The sequence below is a fragment of the Vicugna pacos genome, chromosome 18, assembly GCF_048564905.1.
Source record: "Vicugna pacos chromosome 18, VicPac4, whole genome shotgun sequence".
NCBI classification, from domain to species: domain Eukaryota; kingdom Metazoa; phylum Chordata; class Mammalia; order Artiodactyla; family Camelidae; genus Vicugna; species Vicugna pacos.
This window is the reverse complement of record NC_133004.1, coordinates 26,357,430-26,373,808: the sequence shown is the minus strand read 5'-3', so window position 1 is coordinate 26,373,808 and position 16,379 is coordinate 26,357,430. Positions and strand designations below refer to the sequence as shown.

The following is a 16,379-nucleotide window of genomic DNA, read 5'->3' as shown; positions in this document are numbered from 1 at the left end:
ACACCTTAATTTAAAAATACTTTATTGCTACAAATTGCTAACCATCATCTGGGCCTTCAGTGAGTCACAGTCTTTCTGCTGGTGGAGCGTTTGAAATATTGTGAGAATTACCAGAATGTGACAGAGAGACACAGCGCGAGCAAATGCTGCCGGGAAAGCAGTGCTGAGAGACTTGCTTGATTCAGCGTTGCCACAAACCTACCATTTGTGAAAAATAAAATGTCTGCAAAGTACAATAGAGTGAAACACTATAACGTGAGGTGTGCCTGTATTGCATTTGTCTGCCCAGGCTGCCGGAACCAGATCCATAGACCTGAGTGGCTGAGACAGCAGAAATTGATTTTCTTACAGATCTGGAGACTGGAAGTTTGAGATCGGGGCCCCCTTCTCCCTGTGTCCTGGCACGACCTCCTGCTTATGTGGGCTTAAGGGGGAGGGAGGGAGAGAGGAGAGAGAGAGCATACATGAGCAAGCTTGGCGCTTTTTCTTATAAAAGGACTAACCCTATCATGAGGGCCCCACCGTCATGATCTTAACCTAAACCACATCACCTCCCAAAGGCCCATTTCCAACTACCAGCCATCATGATGGGGGTTAGAATTCCAACATATCATTTTGGTGGGGGGGGTGGGGGGGACATGACACAATTTAGTCCATAGCAAGAATATGAAAATTGACAGTTATCCCAAAATATAAAATTAGAAAAAAACATTGGAACATTTGGGTGACATAGCAGAGTCAGGGGGAGAATAACTTTTAGGATTATATAGTTTCCGCCATGAAGCAAAACAGTTGACAAGCATCTCCTCAAAACTGCTAAAATGGAAATGTTGTGACGTTTGCAAGGAACATGACAGGCTAAATGGAAGAAATAACTGTCTCCATTATTATCATTTTAAAACCTATAAAATTCCATTGGTAAAATCTACTCAATGAACTATTCTAATTGTTGTTTTATTGGGAGAGTGTAAACATACTTCCAAGGGGTTTCACTAGAAACTTAGAATTTTAACCATCCACTTTAGAGGTTTAAGTGAACATCATGTTTGGAGCAAAAAAGAATAAAAAACTAACCTTTATTGCGCCTTCAGTGTGAACCAGGCATTGTGTGAAATGTTTTACTCATATGATCTCAGTTAATCCTCACAAGAACCTTTCACATAGGTGTTCGTCATTTGCATGGCTCAGAGAGGTTAAAATATTTGACTAGGACGAGGCAGACCCAGAATTGGAACCCAGGCAGCCAAGCTTCAGAGCCCAAGGTTTTAAGTGCCATGCCCGGCTTCCTCTCCCATTGAGTGATGGCCTTTCGGGAGATTTTCATTTATGAAGTGGCTTGTGTGTTGGAGGGTGGTGTCTCCCTGTGGAACTGGGCTTTGATTTTCTCTTCAGTGACTCCACTCCTGAGGTTTCTTGGCTGGCTATGTACTCATCTGGCAGGAAGTGAAGGTTTGTTAAGTTAATCTCCTTACTTCTGGCAAGGAGAGAAGCAAAGATTGTTGGTCTCATATTTTCAGTCTCAGAATATAAAGCTCTTTGCCCACATCATGAACAAGCAGACACCCTTATTCTTTGAATGCTTTATGTCTGTGCTTATAATTTAATCACTGTCTGGTAGGTTTGTTTTCTATTTGAAAATTAATTAATGTAATTCACCACCTTAACAGAATAATGATATGATTATCCCAACAGATGCAGAGAAAGCATTGATAAAATTCAATTTTCATTCTTGACAGATAAGAAATAGATGATAACTTTCTTAATCTGGCAAAAATATATATATATATATATATAAATTCTGCAGCAAGCATCATATTTAGTGATGAAATATTAAAAGCTTTTCCCCTGAGACTGAGAATGAGGAAAGGGCTGCTAATTGTCACAGTTCTATTCAGCATCATCCTGGAAATCTTAGCCAAGGTACAATGATGGGGAAAAAGGGGTAATGACCAGAAAGGAAGAAATAAGATCTTTTTTTTGCAGGTATGATTTGTTTGTAGAAAAACAGAAAAGAAACTATTAGGGTTCCTATGTGAATTTAGCAAGGTTGCTAGATGTAAGATCTCTATATAAAATCAACTGTATTTCTACATACCAGTAACAAACATTAAAAAAATAAATGATACAATGGGGGGGTGGTATGGCTCAGTGGTAGAGTGTGTGCCTAGCATGCACAAGGTCCTGAGTTCAATCCTCAGTACCTCCATGAAAAATAAATAAGAAAATAGAAACCTAATTACCTCCCTGCCCCCCTAAATAAAAAATACATAATAAATTTTAAAAATAAATAGTGCAATTCACAATAGCATCAATATACTTAGGAATACATCTAAAGAACTATGTGTAATAATTCTGCACAGAAAACTATAAAATACTGTTGAAAGAAATGAAAGAACCTAAATATATCATGTTTTATGGATCAAAGACTCAGTATTGTAAAGATGTCACTTGTTGTCAAATTGACCTATATATTCCATGTAATCCCAATCAGAATCTCGGCGGATTTCATGTGTGTGTGTGTGTTTGTGTATGTGTTTGTGTGTGTGTGTGTGAAAACTAATTTGCTGCTTCTAAAATTTATACAGAAGTGCAGAGGACCAAGGATGCGTGAGGAAGAACAAAGCCTAAAGACTTAGCACACCATATATCAAGTATTATTATAAGTCTACAATAATGATACAGTCAGGTCCTGGTGCAAGGATAGACAAATAGACCATTAGAACAGAACAGGGAATTCAGAACCAGGTCCATAAATACATAGTCAGTTACCAAAGCACTCCTGCAATTCACTGGGGAAAGGATAGCCTTCTCAATAAATGGTGCTGAGTCAATTAGCTATTCCTGAGAAAATATAAATACGAAGCCCTCCCTCATACAATCTCACATGACTAAGATTAATTGTAGATTTACATGTGAAAGTTTAAACCACTAGGAAGTGGAGCCTTAAAGCCAACAGTAGAAAATGTAAAATGGTTCTTTTTCCTCCAGCACCAAGACTCCAAACTCAGTTCAGCCATCAGTGGCCGATGGAATCTACAGTGGGTCCTGGGTCAATACTCCTGCTCAATGATATCTGTATTTCTTTTTTCTAGGGAAGTTTGGCACTGGGATTCAGTCCTACTTCTCTTTCTTACGGTTTCTGGTGTTGCTGAATTTGGTGATATTTTTGATCATCTTTATGCTGGTTTTGCTTCCAGTCTTGCTCACCAGATACAAGATCACCAACAGCAGCTTTGTGCTCATTCCATCCAAAGGCGTGGGTGAGTCCGACACCTGGTTTGCCACGGAAACTGTTCTTTTCATTGTGTACCTAGCTGCAATGCTTCTTTCTCTAGGAATGTTTATATTCTAAGTCTTGGGCGACTGTATTAGTCAGGATAGGCTAGGTAATGCTGCAGAAACAAATGACCGCCTAGCTCTCAGCACCCAATAACCACAAAGGTTTCTTTCTTACTCACAGTGTATGTCCATCACTGTTTGCTAGTGACTTTGTTCTGTGTTGTCTTCACTCTGGAGCCCAGGCTGATGGAACAGCCTCTTTCTGGACCATTGACAGTCACTGTGTCCAAAGGAAACAGAGCCATGGCAAATGTTCTGGCTCCTAAAATTTCTGCCTGGAGATGACATACAACCTTCCTGCCACATCTTATTAGCGAAAGGAGGTCACTCACCACTCCTGGGTTCAGCAAGGCATTTGGGAGAAGCAGTGCAGGGTAGGAAAGTGGAATATTTAGTAAATACAAGGTAATCTACTCCAGTGACTTTATTTCAAGGCTTTAATCTCCAATAATGGCGATGCTCAGGCCTCCATTTATTAAACACCAGTCATCTGCCAGACACTAGGCAGGTGCTGGACCTGTTTTCTTGCTGCATTTTCAACATAAGTCAGATCTTCCGGGCATCCCGTTTATTCAAATGGTGTGAGTTTCTGTCATTGCAGAGACATTCATTGGATACCCTCTAGTACCAGGTTCTGTGCTAGAAGTGGAGACCTCGTGCTTCCTTCACATAACTCTGCTCCCCAGAAGAACCCCTCATTATGATCATTTCAGTGGCCCTAAACATTCCTCCTCATATTTGTTTTTGTTTTAATTCAACCACACTTAAAAATCAAGTAAGAATAATATATGAACCCTGACTTTGAGTGCCTACTGTATGCCAGATGCTGCACTTTTATTTTCTAATATGTCCATTTTACAGATAAATAGCACCTGCTGCTATTTGAAGATGCTGGGTTTAGTTTCACGGCCCAGCTCTTTAAAAAAAAATTTGTTTTTGAAGTCTGGTCAGTTACAATGTGTCAGTTTCTGGTGTACAGCACAATGTCCCAGTCATTCAAGGCCCAGCTCTTGATTAGACTTTCTTTTTTCCTTTTTCTTTTTTTTTAATTGAAGTACCATCAGTTACAATGTGTCAATTTCTGGTGTACAGGACAATGTCCCAGTCATGTGTATACATGCATATTTTTTGATTAGACTTTCTGAGCCTCATTTTCCTTATCTGTAGCATGAAGGTGATCATTTAAATAGTGAGACAGTTGTTTCATTATTCAGATAATGCCATTCTATTTAGTACTTAGCTCACTAAAAATAAAGACTTATTATTTAAATTATAAATAATTGAAAATAATATAAATTCTATCTTATTCAATGCAGAAAATTTAGAAGTATAAGTAGTGGTCATTTAAGCAATACTCATAATTTTAAAATGAGTATTAAATAAGATAATAGGGTGCTGTGCCCAAGGAAAGTACTCAATAAATGTCAGCTGGTTTTTTGTGTGGTTATTTTTAGTAGTAGTTCTTTCTGGAAGAACTGAATGTCATTTTGTCTCACTGGCCACTGCCTGTTCAAGTCTCCCTTCAGCCGTGAGCAGGGCCTTGGGTGGAGGGAGGCTGCCCTCTTGGGGAAGATGGAGCTGGACTCCGGGCGTGCGCACCATGCATCTCTTCTTTTTCCTCATTATTTCCTCTGACTGTCCTTCTCCTGCGCATACTTTTTTTTTAACTTAGTAAATTTTGTCCCTTAAAGAAAGGCTCAGAAGTCCCTCTTTTCCTGCTCTCACCTTCCTTCCCCTCTTCATTCCTTCCACAAGTGTTTATTGAGCACCTGCCATGCACCAGGCCCTGAGCCAGGCCTGGGGCTACAGAAGGGAGCACCATACCTGCATCCACAGCGTTGATGCACTGGAGCAGGGATGGGTGTTAGGAAGGGACCACACGAAGAGATGTGTAAGGTATGAATTTGGCTGTGGGGAGAGGGAAGGGTCAAGGTGCTGAGAGATCGGACACCAGGACACTGGAAGCTGAGGGGTCTCCCAAGCCCTCTGGGAAGGTGGGGACATATAAGGCGAGCCCAGGCTGGCAAGGAGAAGGCAGCTGCTGGAGAGCTCAGGGAAGCATCTTCATGCAGGGGAACAGCACCTGCAAAGGTTCAGAGCTGGAAATAACTCAGCATATTAGAGAAACAAAAAGCCTGGAGTGGCTGGTGAGCAAACTTCCTGAAAAGGGCTAGATGCAAGTGTTTTAGTCTTGGCAGGCCATGGGGTTTCTGTTGCAACTATTCAGCACTGCTGTGGTGGCGCAGAAGTGACCACGAACAAATGTCCTGAAAGGTCATGGCTGCCTACTGATAGCACTGTATTGACAAAAACAGGCAACTGGCCAGATTGGCCTGAGTGCCATAGTTTGTCAACCTCTAGGCTTGAGGGCAGTGAGTGAGGAACAGAGTGCCAGTCGTTTCATTCCATCTCCCTGACTCCGCTCCAAATAGAATGACTGTCTCCCTCCTCTCTGCCTCTAATACTATGTTCATACAACCGTTTGAACACATTATATAAACCTCACTCCTCACTTGATGGTGAGTTTTTCAAAGGCAGGAACTGCTCCTTCCTCATCCTTTTATCTCCAGCAGCTACCTGATGCACTGTGAATAAGGAATGTTTGTTGAGTGAATAAGCAAACACACATTAGAACACACATGCCATTATAAAATGGCAGAGCTGGAATTACCCTGGGGGGAACTGGTTCAACACTCTTATTTTAACAAAGGGAAAAAGTGAGGCTCAGAGAGGGGGTGGTAAATTGGATTATTTTCCCTAGTGTGTCATTCCCCTATAGTTTTGACTTTGCAAAGCTTTGCACTGTAGGCAGAGAATACTTTCTGCCCCCATTGATACTGCACTTGGCCATATGACTTGTTTTGTCTAGTGGAATAGTAGCTTGAAATGGGTTTGTGTGGTTGGCTTATCTTATGAGGAGAGCATCCCCCAGGTAGCCATTGCCTCTTCAGCCTGGTCCCAGAGTGAAGTCATGTAGAGCAGACATCAGCTGATCTTGGTGCCTGGAGTGCATCCTGGCTTAGCCTCAGTCAGCTGAATGAATTCAAACTGCAGCTCCATGAGGGAGGAAGTAAAGGTTTGGAGGTTAAGTCATTGAGATTTTTGAGGTTATTTGTTACACAGCAATAGCTGACTGATACAGAGGAAGTGAATTAGTTGTTCAGGCATAATGTAATGTCACTAAAATTGATACTCAAAAAATTTCTTGGTCAGTTATACATAGGTAAATATGTATATTTTTAAAGTAAAACTGTGTTAAATTTGCACACATGTGGAGATCTTAACTGGATGTGCTTAAAAATGGCATAATCATTATATCTACCACAGCCTCCAAAACATGTGCAAATATGAATCCCAAAATGTAAAAATACCAATACAAGCCAAAAACGTGTGCTGTAAGTGGACCCATGTTTAAAATGTATAAAAAAAAAAATATATTCCCCAAATGCTTAGGGAGAATAGTGAAAGGGGAAAATGCTACTGTACTTGGTGCACTGGGGTTTGGACTGCACATGGAAGATCACATGTTCACAAACACATCCATACACAATTGTATGTGACATCTAAATGTGTATACATAGACATGCATATGTGCACAAATTATGACAGACAAGTTTTAGAGACGGTAACACTATTTCCACTGATGTTCTTGTTTTTGTGTTTTGCAGATATTCAATGCACAGTATATCCAATAAGTAGTTCTGGACTCATTTACTTTTACAGTTATATCATAGACTTACTTTCTGGCACTGTAAGTATTTAACATAATTCTGGATTTGGACCCTCAATACACTGAAAATAGATTAATTGAAAGACCAGTTTCCTGAACGTCTGCAGTAAGAGCCAAACACAAGTGTTGACATAAGTCCCAGTAAAAGAAATTGTGGCTCACCCGAGGTCATACGCTAATGAGAGCAAAGTGGGAGAAAATCACAGAACACTTTTTAGCCCCGTTTCTTTAGATCACAACCCACCAGAGAAGTTTCTCCTTGTAGGTCTCCACACACTATAATCTTTGTCGCAAGAAAGGTTTTATAGAAGACTTGGATGCATTCGATCATAAATGTTCAGTAAACTACACATGATAAAAGAACAGCCCTGTCCTGAAGAATGAATTTTCTACAGTGATGAGAATGTTCTGGATCTGTGCTGTGAAATTCGATAGCCACTAACTCTTGAGCACTTGAAATGTGGCTAATCTGACCAAGAAACTGGATCTTAATTTAATTTTATTGTTATTGATTTAAATTCCTTTTTTTTTAAGTACAGTCAGTTACAATGTGTCAATTTCTGGTATACAGCACAGTGTCCCAGTCATGCATATACAGACATGTATTTGTTTTCATATTCTTAAATTTCAATTTCTTTTTAATATGTGTTTTTAAAACCATCCTACCTGCATTACTGAATGGCCATCACATACATTCCCTGTAATATTACTGTTCTCACCGTGGCAAGCAAGTAGTAAACTGACAAATATTTTTCATGTGTGTTTAAACATTTATCTTCATGTATTATATAGAATGAGCAGAACATCCATTCACTGACCAGTGTTTTCGCTGTTGCAAGCAAATGCCGCATTTCTACATGTATTACAAAGTGACTGTCACATCCATTCATGGAAATACCAGAGTTCTCCGTGTGGGTTGCAAGTATGTAGCAATCTTACACACTTCTCTGTCACACTGAATTATTAAAACTTTTCTACACACATTACAGCATCGACATCCCATGCGTTGACTTAAAGTATTCTGAACATACTGAGCAGGTAACACTTTTATAACCATCTTTTTTCCTGTGTTTTTAAAACCTTCATTAATGCATTCCCATACGCCCACCACATTTATTCACTGAAAACGCTGATTCTCAACATGGTAAGCAGGTAGCAGTCTTACATCGTTTTGCGTGTGGCTTTTTTTAAATTGAGATACGATTGACATATAACGTTGTATACATTTGAGGTGTACACCTGTTGGTTTGATGGGTGTATATATTATAATATGACTACTGCAGTAGTTTTAGCTAATACCTTTATCAGGTCACATATAAATTTAAATTTAAATTTAAATAAGCCCAAGAGGGAGACGGCCAGAGAGGTTAAGCAGTGGCTTGTCTTTGCTGAAAATAACTGGGCCAACCTCATGATCAAATCCAAGAAATTATTTACCAGGCCCAGTGGACCTTTGTCCTGTAATGTTACATTATTTCGTGGGAGAGATTGATGACAACCCTGATACCAAGCTAGGGCAGTAGAAACAGGTTTTTGTGTAGTTGGGCAAGTCTTGAATGGCCTGTGTGTCTTGCCTATGGGAGAGTTAAAAAGAAGATAGTTTTCTGTTTCTACTTTTTTTTTCCCCCCTAAAAATTGTACTTAACTACTCAATATAAGAATACATGGTTATCATAAATATAGAGTAAAAAATGAAGTACCTCTTCTCAGAGACCACCAAACCTTTAACATCACAACTCATAGCTTTCTCAGCCTTTCTTGTGCACTTACATAATCTTCTTAATATTTTTTATTATTATTTTTTTTTATGATTTAGCCAGTCCCTTATTGATGGACATTCAGATTGCTTCCATTTTCCCTCTTTATAAACAATTATATGACAATTTACAAGCAATGCTGTAGTGAACCTCTAGGTGTTACTTATACTGTTTCTGCTCTCTGTGTATGTTCCCTTCTTCGCTCTCCTAGAATGCTCTATCCTTGCTATCCAAGGAGGAGTTTGAGTGTTCAGTTATTCCCACCATAAGAAGTCACAGACTTTTCTCTGCTATATTTTCAGATGGGGCACCTTTGGGGGTTTTTGTCTGTCTGTTTGTTGTTTTGTTTTGTCCTGGTAATAGTTCTATTGAGATACAATTCGCATAATGTTCAGTTCACCATTTAGAGTGTCCAAGTCAGTGGTTTCTAGTCTGTTCACAGAGTTGTGCAACCATTACCACAATCAATTCTAGAACATTTTCATCACCTCAGAAAGAAACCCTGTATCCTTTAACTGTCACCTATGAATTCCCCTAGTCAGTGCTAAGCAACCACGAATATACTTTGTATCGTTATGAAATGCTTATTCATGAGACTTCATATAAAAGAGATCATATAGTATGTGTTTTTTTTTTTAATCTCTGGCTTCTTTCACTTAGCATGTTTTTAAGGTTCATCCATTGTTAGAGCTTCTGTCAGTCTCTGATTGCTTGTTATAGCCAAATAAGATTTCGTTGTGTGGAAACATTACATTTGTTTATAAATTCATGACGGACATTTGGGTTGTTTTCACCTTTTGGCTGTTATGAATAATGCTGCTAAGACCATTCATGTACGAGATCTTGTGTGGACATCTTTTCAGTTATTTGGGGTATAGGCCTAAGAGTGGAATCACTGGGTCAAATGGTAACCCTATGTTTAACTTTTTGAGGACCTGCCAGACTGTTCCAAAGTGACTGCATCATTTTACCTTCTCACCAGCAATGTATGAATTTTCTGATGTCTCCACATCCCTGTTTGTACTTGCTGTTACCTGACTTTTTAATTATAGCCACCCTAGTTTGTGTGCAGTAGAATTACTTTGTGGTTTTCATTTGCGTTTCCTAATGACTAAAGACGTTGAGCATCTTTTCATGTGCTTATTGGCCTTTTGTTTATCTTCTTTGAATAAGTGTCTATTTGGATCTCCTTTCCATTTTTAATTGGATTATCCATCTTTTTAGTGTTGAGTTATAAGAATTTTTTTATATTCTAGATACAAGTACTGATCACATGTATGCTTTCCAAGTATTTTCTCCCATTCTCTGTATTGTCTTTTTACTTTTTTGATAGTGTTCTTTGAAGCACAGAAGTTTTCAATTTTGATGAAGTCCAATTTATTTTTTCTCTTGTTGCTTGCGCTTTTGGTGTCATATCTAAGAATCCATTGCCAAATCCAAGGTCAGGAAGATTTAACTGTCTTCTAAGAGTTTTGTAGCTTTAGCGCTTACATTTAGATCTTTGATCCATTTTAAGTTAAAAGTTATTTATGGTATACGGGAAGGGCTCAACTTCATTTATTTATTTACTTGTTTTTGCACGTGGCTGTCCAGTTGTCTCAGTACTTGAAAACTTTCTTTTTTCCCCCTTATTAAAAATCAGTTGATCATAGATGTACGGGTTTATATTTGGACTCAGTTCTATTCCATTGATCTGTATGTCTATTCTTAATGCTAGGCCCCCCGTGTCTTGATTACTGTTGTTTTTTAGTTAGTTTTGAAACTGGGATGTGTGAGTCCTCAGCTCTCTTCTTTGTGGTTATTTTGGCTATTCTGAGTCTCTTGCAATTCCATGCGAATTTTAGGGTTATCTTGTCAGTTTTACCAAGAAGCCAGCTAGGCTCCTGATAGGGATGTGTTGCTTTTGTACATCACTTTGGGGAGTGTTGCCATGGATCTCCTGATTCATGAACATGGGATGTTCTTCCATTCACTTAGATCTTCTTTAATTTTTCAAACAATGTTTTATGGTTCCAAGAATATAAAGATTTACACTTCATTTGTTAAATTTGTTCCTAAGTATGTTACTATCTTTGCTGTTATTGCTCATGGAATTGTTTCCTCGGTTTTATTTTTGGATTGTACACCTGTGTATTTTTAACACTCAGGCTTTTTCTGTGCTTTATTCCCCAAACACTAACTGGGCACCCTGTATACCTCTGGAATTTTCCCAGTCTCTGGGAATTCAGGGATGAACAATGACACCAGAATGTGAATTCCTTGAGGCAGAGACTGATCTCCTGGTTCCCTGCAGTCAACCAGTCTGACCTCGTGCCCTTGGCTTTGTTTCAGGGTTTCTTGGAGGATACCTGCCTCTTCTATGGACATTACACCATTGACGGGGTGAAATTTCAGAACTTCATCTATGATCTGCCTCTGGCTTATTTGTTAAGCACAGTTGCCTACCTGGCCCTGAGTCTTCTCTGGATAGTGAAAAGGTAAAGTCAATTTTGTCATTGTGTTCTCTTTGGATTACTCTTGATGGCCAGAGTCTCTTGGAGGTCCATGGACTCCAGGAGCCATTGCCCAGAGGATGAGCGGAGTCCGGGGGTGGGCTTTGTGGAGGAAGGTTTGTGGGTGTGTTGGAGGCTGTGGAGACCTGGAGGAAAGGGAGGCCAGCATTTGGGAGCTGGAGTAGCAACCTGGAGTCTTCAATCGATCATCATTGAACACCTTTGCCGGTACCATTCCCCAACCTTATTTTTGATCTGGTGTGTATGCAGACCAGGTCTCTACTGGGTTGCAAATGGCAGAAACCCAACTATGACTAACTGGGGTGAAAGGGATTCGAGTGGCTGAGAGAAACAAGGAAGGGAGGAAACTCCAGATTATAGGAAGGACAAGGATATAGGTATGGCTTCAAAACAACCCAAAGCAAGGGTTCCTTCCTCTCAGATTCTCCTGGTGGCAGCTTCCTTATGTGGAATCCCAGGGTCACAGGTTCAGAAATCCTTCAGAGAGACTTGTTGGCTCTGCTTCATTGAGGTACCCAACCTCTACTCTCCAATTGTGGCCAATGAGTTAGGGTCCTGTGAGAACATGGCATTTACCATGGTAGACAAGTGTTTTAGTGGGTGATGCCAATTCCCAAGAAAAGTGAGGAATATTAATCACATTAACAAACAACTGTCCCCCAAAGTACAATTGTCCGACATGATTGATAGAAGTTGTGTATCTTACATGAAGTTCTTAGTGGGTCACAGGCTAGTATGGAAGGCTTCTTCTCAGTCCAGCTGGGACTCAGGTTGACTGAAGCTTAGCCATCTTCAGCATGTGGCTTTGATGTTCCTCTGGAGGGCTGGAAGGGAAAACGACCTTGGAGGAGTATCACATGGAGGGTGTTTATGGGCTCGGCCTGGAAGTGATGCACATCACTCATAGTCCATTGGCTACAGATGATCACATGACCATAGCTAACTGCGGGGAAGGCTGGGAAATGCTGTCCTTGGCTGGTGCCACTTCCCACTAGCACTGTACTGTGGAAAGAGAACCACAAACTTCTAATGGACAGCTTCCTGCCTGCCCCAAGGGGATTGCTTGGATGGACACCTCTCTTACCTACTTCGTTGCTCCTATGAGAGCTCGGGCAGTGCTGTAAGCCATGGAGCTGTGAAGCTCCTTATCACAGGTGTAGGAGGGACCAGGGTGTTGGGGTCTGAGTTTGTCCTCCATGGGGACCAGGGTTCACCACCACAGAGAAGAGCCCAGAGCCCAGCTGGGCACTCATGTCGAGTCAGAATCTATGAGATGAAAATTAACTGATGTGTGTCCATCCCCCACATGAAGCATACTGACAGGCGGGAACAATAGCTTATTTTGAGGGCAGAGAGATGCTTGGTAAGGAAATGTTGGTTGACAGGGGCTCTGGCTTTGCTGTTCTGTGCTCCTGGCAGGGGCAGATCCAAGTGTTACGGACCTGCAGCTTAGGCAATATGGAAGGGCCCTCTTTAAGACAAAGAGTATGAAAGTATCTTCTGTAAATTATAACAAATAAAAACAAGGCCATAAGAGCACATTCCTAGAGGCGCTCCCAGGGCCTTGGAAGAGGCCCTGAAGAAGAAATAAGCTTTATTGGCCGAGCAGTGGATCCATTTCCGGACCTTGCCCGAGCTCCATCACCTCAGAGCCCTGACTGCTTTGTGGGGACAACTGGAGGAAGGTGGGTGTGATGTAATGGGGAGCGGCCTATCCAGGGAGGAGGAGGTGCTTCAGTGTGGCAAAGAGGGTGGACTGTGGGGTCCAGAGACCAAGGTCCAAATGTCACTTTACCTCTTTGAACCCCATTTTCTTCATCTGTGAAACTCACACACCTAGAAGGGCTCATGGATGGATTACCTGAAACAAGGCAGGTAAAGACTTCAGTACTAGGCCTGGTGCCTTGTAGACATTTTTTAAATTGGAATCATCATCATCATCCTCACAGTAGCCCCAGTTCCGCTACTAGCTCTCTGCATCTAGAGGAATCATTTTCCCTTCTCTGGATCTTCGTTTTCTCATCTGTGAAATATAGGTCTGGTCTAAATCAGACCATTCACCTGGGGTGGGACCTTAGAATCACCATGGAGCTTTATCAATAACGTATTTCTAGACCCCCATCCATGAGACCTGCTGAATAAGAAATCTCAGGATGTGAGACCACCTGGGAGTCGGCATTTTGGCAAAGCCCCCAGGTGGGTCTGATATAAATTTCTTTGCTGTGAACCTTTTGCGGCAGGACTGACTGCTATAATTCCTTCCACTTTTATTGTCTCTACAACTCAGTAGCAAATCCTAAAAATACCCTGGTTTGTCTACAGAGTATGTGGCATTTGATGTTTTTTTTATATCAAGTGCCAGAGTGTGTTTTTTGCCATGAAAGCATTTGAGTGAGTAATGATTATGAACTTGTACAACAGAGTTGCAACTGACCTAAAGAGGTGCTCACTAAGTATTTGGTTATTTTACTATTTAAGTCATTTATTCTCACATTTATCCATTAATTGAATAGTGGCCGTATTTATATCCAGGCATTCCAGATGTTAAGGTGGCAAGACAGCCAGGGTATCTGCCCTCAAGGAATTTAACATTTAGTCATGAAGGAGTTACAAGCAGTAAACACATATATATAAGATGATTGCAGCATAGTTTCATTGCTGTGAAGGAAATTAAAGAAATTGACTCCAAGGAGGAGTTACAACTTTAGATGGGGTGGTGCGGAATCCATGGAGGGGATATTTGAGTGAAACCTGAGGAAAAAGGAGGAGGCAGCCCTGGGAAGCGGAGAAGGCAGAGAGAGCTGCAAGTGCAAAGGCCCTGAGGCAGGGGTGGGAGATTTGTGTGTTTATGGAAAGGTTAAAAAGCCATTGTCATTATAGCAGAGTGGCCCTATGTAAGGAAAGATGGCACCATGCAGGGTCATGTGGGGCCTCTTAGGCTGTGTTAAAAGACTTTGGATTTTATTCCAGCTGTGGAAGAAGCCACTGAACGGATGAAAGGAGACGGTTGTCAGCAATGAGATGCCTGGTTAGCTGCCACATATTTAGAGCTGTTCAAAACTTGACCATGCATGTCAAAATGGGTGGAAGATGCAGCCATGTGTAACTTTTATTTTAGACAAAGCCAAACCATGGGCCTGTATTTTGCTGTTGTTCTTATAAGAAGGCCAATTGTGTTTTGGGGTCAGGTCGGTGGAAGGTTTCAAAATCAACCTGATCCGGAGCGAGGAACACTTCCAGAGTTACTGCAACAAGATCTTTGCCGGCTGGGACTTCTGCATCACCAACCGCAGCATGGCGGAGCTGAAGCACAGCAGCCTGCGCTATGAGCTCCGGGTGAGTGCCGCGGGGTCTCCCCCAGCGGGAGTAGGGGGGGTTGCAGCTTGCAGAGGAGCCAGGCCGTGCCCCCCCCCCCCCCGCCCCATGCTTAGCCCATTTCCCCTGTGGAGTTGTCCAGAGCTCTTTGCAGAGAACGGCTTCCTGGGGCTGATTACCTTAGGCCCAAACAATGGAGCTGGTGAACTGGAGCCAGGAAGAGAGGTGGTGGCTTCCCCCTGCCGACAGCTTATCCTGTTATTTCTCCACCTGATGAGAACCTGTCATAAACATCGCTTAAACCAGAAGAAACAGGACTAACAGGGGATGCTATGATGCAAGGTGGAGTGGACAGAACATGAAAAAGTAGGATTTCCAAATTAATAAGGAGAAAAGGAGTAATAAGTAGCATCTTCTCTTGTAATTGAAGTCTAGTCAGTTTACCGTGTTGTGTCAATTTCTGGTGTGCAGCATAATATTTCTGTCATCCATATACATACATGTGCTCGTTTTCATATTCTTTTCCATGCAAAAAGCATCTCGATCAAACCTGCCCATAAAAAGAGGAGGCGATTATATCAAAAGCTTAATAAAGTGAGATGGAAGGAATCAAATCAAATGTATCATTTGTTTAAAGAAATGCACATACTGCATATGAGTAATGTTATGAGTAGGTTCTAGTTCTGTTTTCACATTTATTACAAAGCCTAATTGCAGCCTTAAATGGGAGATCCTGCCCTGACTCAGGCCTGCAGTAGACATGGAAACTAGTTGGGCTTGGTCTGAGAAGGTATCTCGGGGGAGATGAATATTTAAGGAAAGTTTAAAGATGGAGAGGGAGGGGATGACGATGAGTCAGTTTCCAGCCCTGACTATCCCTTCATCCCAGTGCTCACAAGTGAGTTTTCTTTGGTTCTCAGGCAGATCTGGAGGAAGAAAGAATACGGCAGAAAATAGCAGAAAGGACCTCAGAAGAAACGATACGGATTTATTCTTTGCGGCTGGTTTTGAACTGCATTGTGCTGGCCGTTTTAGCGGCGTGCTTTTATGCAATCTATAGAGCAACTATATTCTCACAAGAACACATGAAAAAAGTAAGCGCTCCGTGAAGGTCAATTTAACTTTCACTCCGGTTGGACTTTATGTATGCTAAGTGTATTGCAAACCTCTGAGACAAGATACTGTCATCATTCTGTTTTACATATGGGGATATAAGTTTGGCTGATAGGACAGAGAACTTAAAATCAGAGTGACTAATTTCCACCTTTAGTAGAAAAAAAACCCCATGTAAAATAGAGTGTTTGGGATACCAACTCCTCCTGGAATTGACAACATTGAAATCCAGGCTGGAATGCCTGGATTTAATCCGCAACTGCACTGCTTACTAGCTGGGGCCTTGGCTTACCTGAAATAACAGTGGTTTTAAAAATCCAAGTGGCTCTGCTTTGTGAAATCACTCATCAGGGGCCCAGGTTCCTTCCATCTTGTAGCTCTGCCATCCCTAGGACGTGGCCGCCTTCTGTATGGTACGGGATAGCTCACTATGTTCACATTGTATCCAGTGGGAAGGAGGTGGGGAGGGCACACCCCTTCCTTCAAGGGCATGACTTGGAGGTTGCACTTAAAACTTCCTCTTGCATCCCTTTGGCCAGAATTTAGTCAGACAGCTGTACCTAGCTACAAGGGAGGCCAGGAAAATTTAGTTTTACACCAGATGTATATGAT

General features: G+C 41.4%; 1 protein-coding gene and 1 non-coding gene across 3 annotated transcripts in view; both read left to right on the top strand.

Annotated features, from left to right (window-relative positions):
* Positions 1 to 16,379, top strand: part of TMC7 (transmembrane channel like 7) — a 48,971-nt gene that overhangs the window by 16,603 nt on the left and 15,989 nt on the right. For both annotated transcript variants that reach the window (XM_072942682.1, XM_072942683.1), the window contains exons 4-8: positions 3,093 to 3,260; positions 7,008 to 7,090; positions 11,158 to 11,303; positions 14,528 to 14,675; positions 15,575 to 15,748. In XM_072942682.1, the coding sequence (XP_072798783.1) occupies positions 3,093 to 3,260; positions 7,008 to 7,090; positions 11,158 to 11,303; positions 14,528 to 14,675; positions 15,575 to 15,748 (719 nt within the window). The remainder of the gene's footprint in view (positions 1 to 3,092; positions 3,261 to 7,007; positions 7,091 to 11,157; positions 11,304 to 14,527; positions 14,676 to 15,574; positions 15,749 to 16,379) is intronic.
* On the top strand, positions 2,135 to 2,206 carry TRNAA-AGC (transfer RNA alanine (anticodon AGC)). Its single transcript has one exon. It is a non-coding gene; the product is annotated as a tRNA-Ala (tRNA).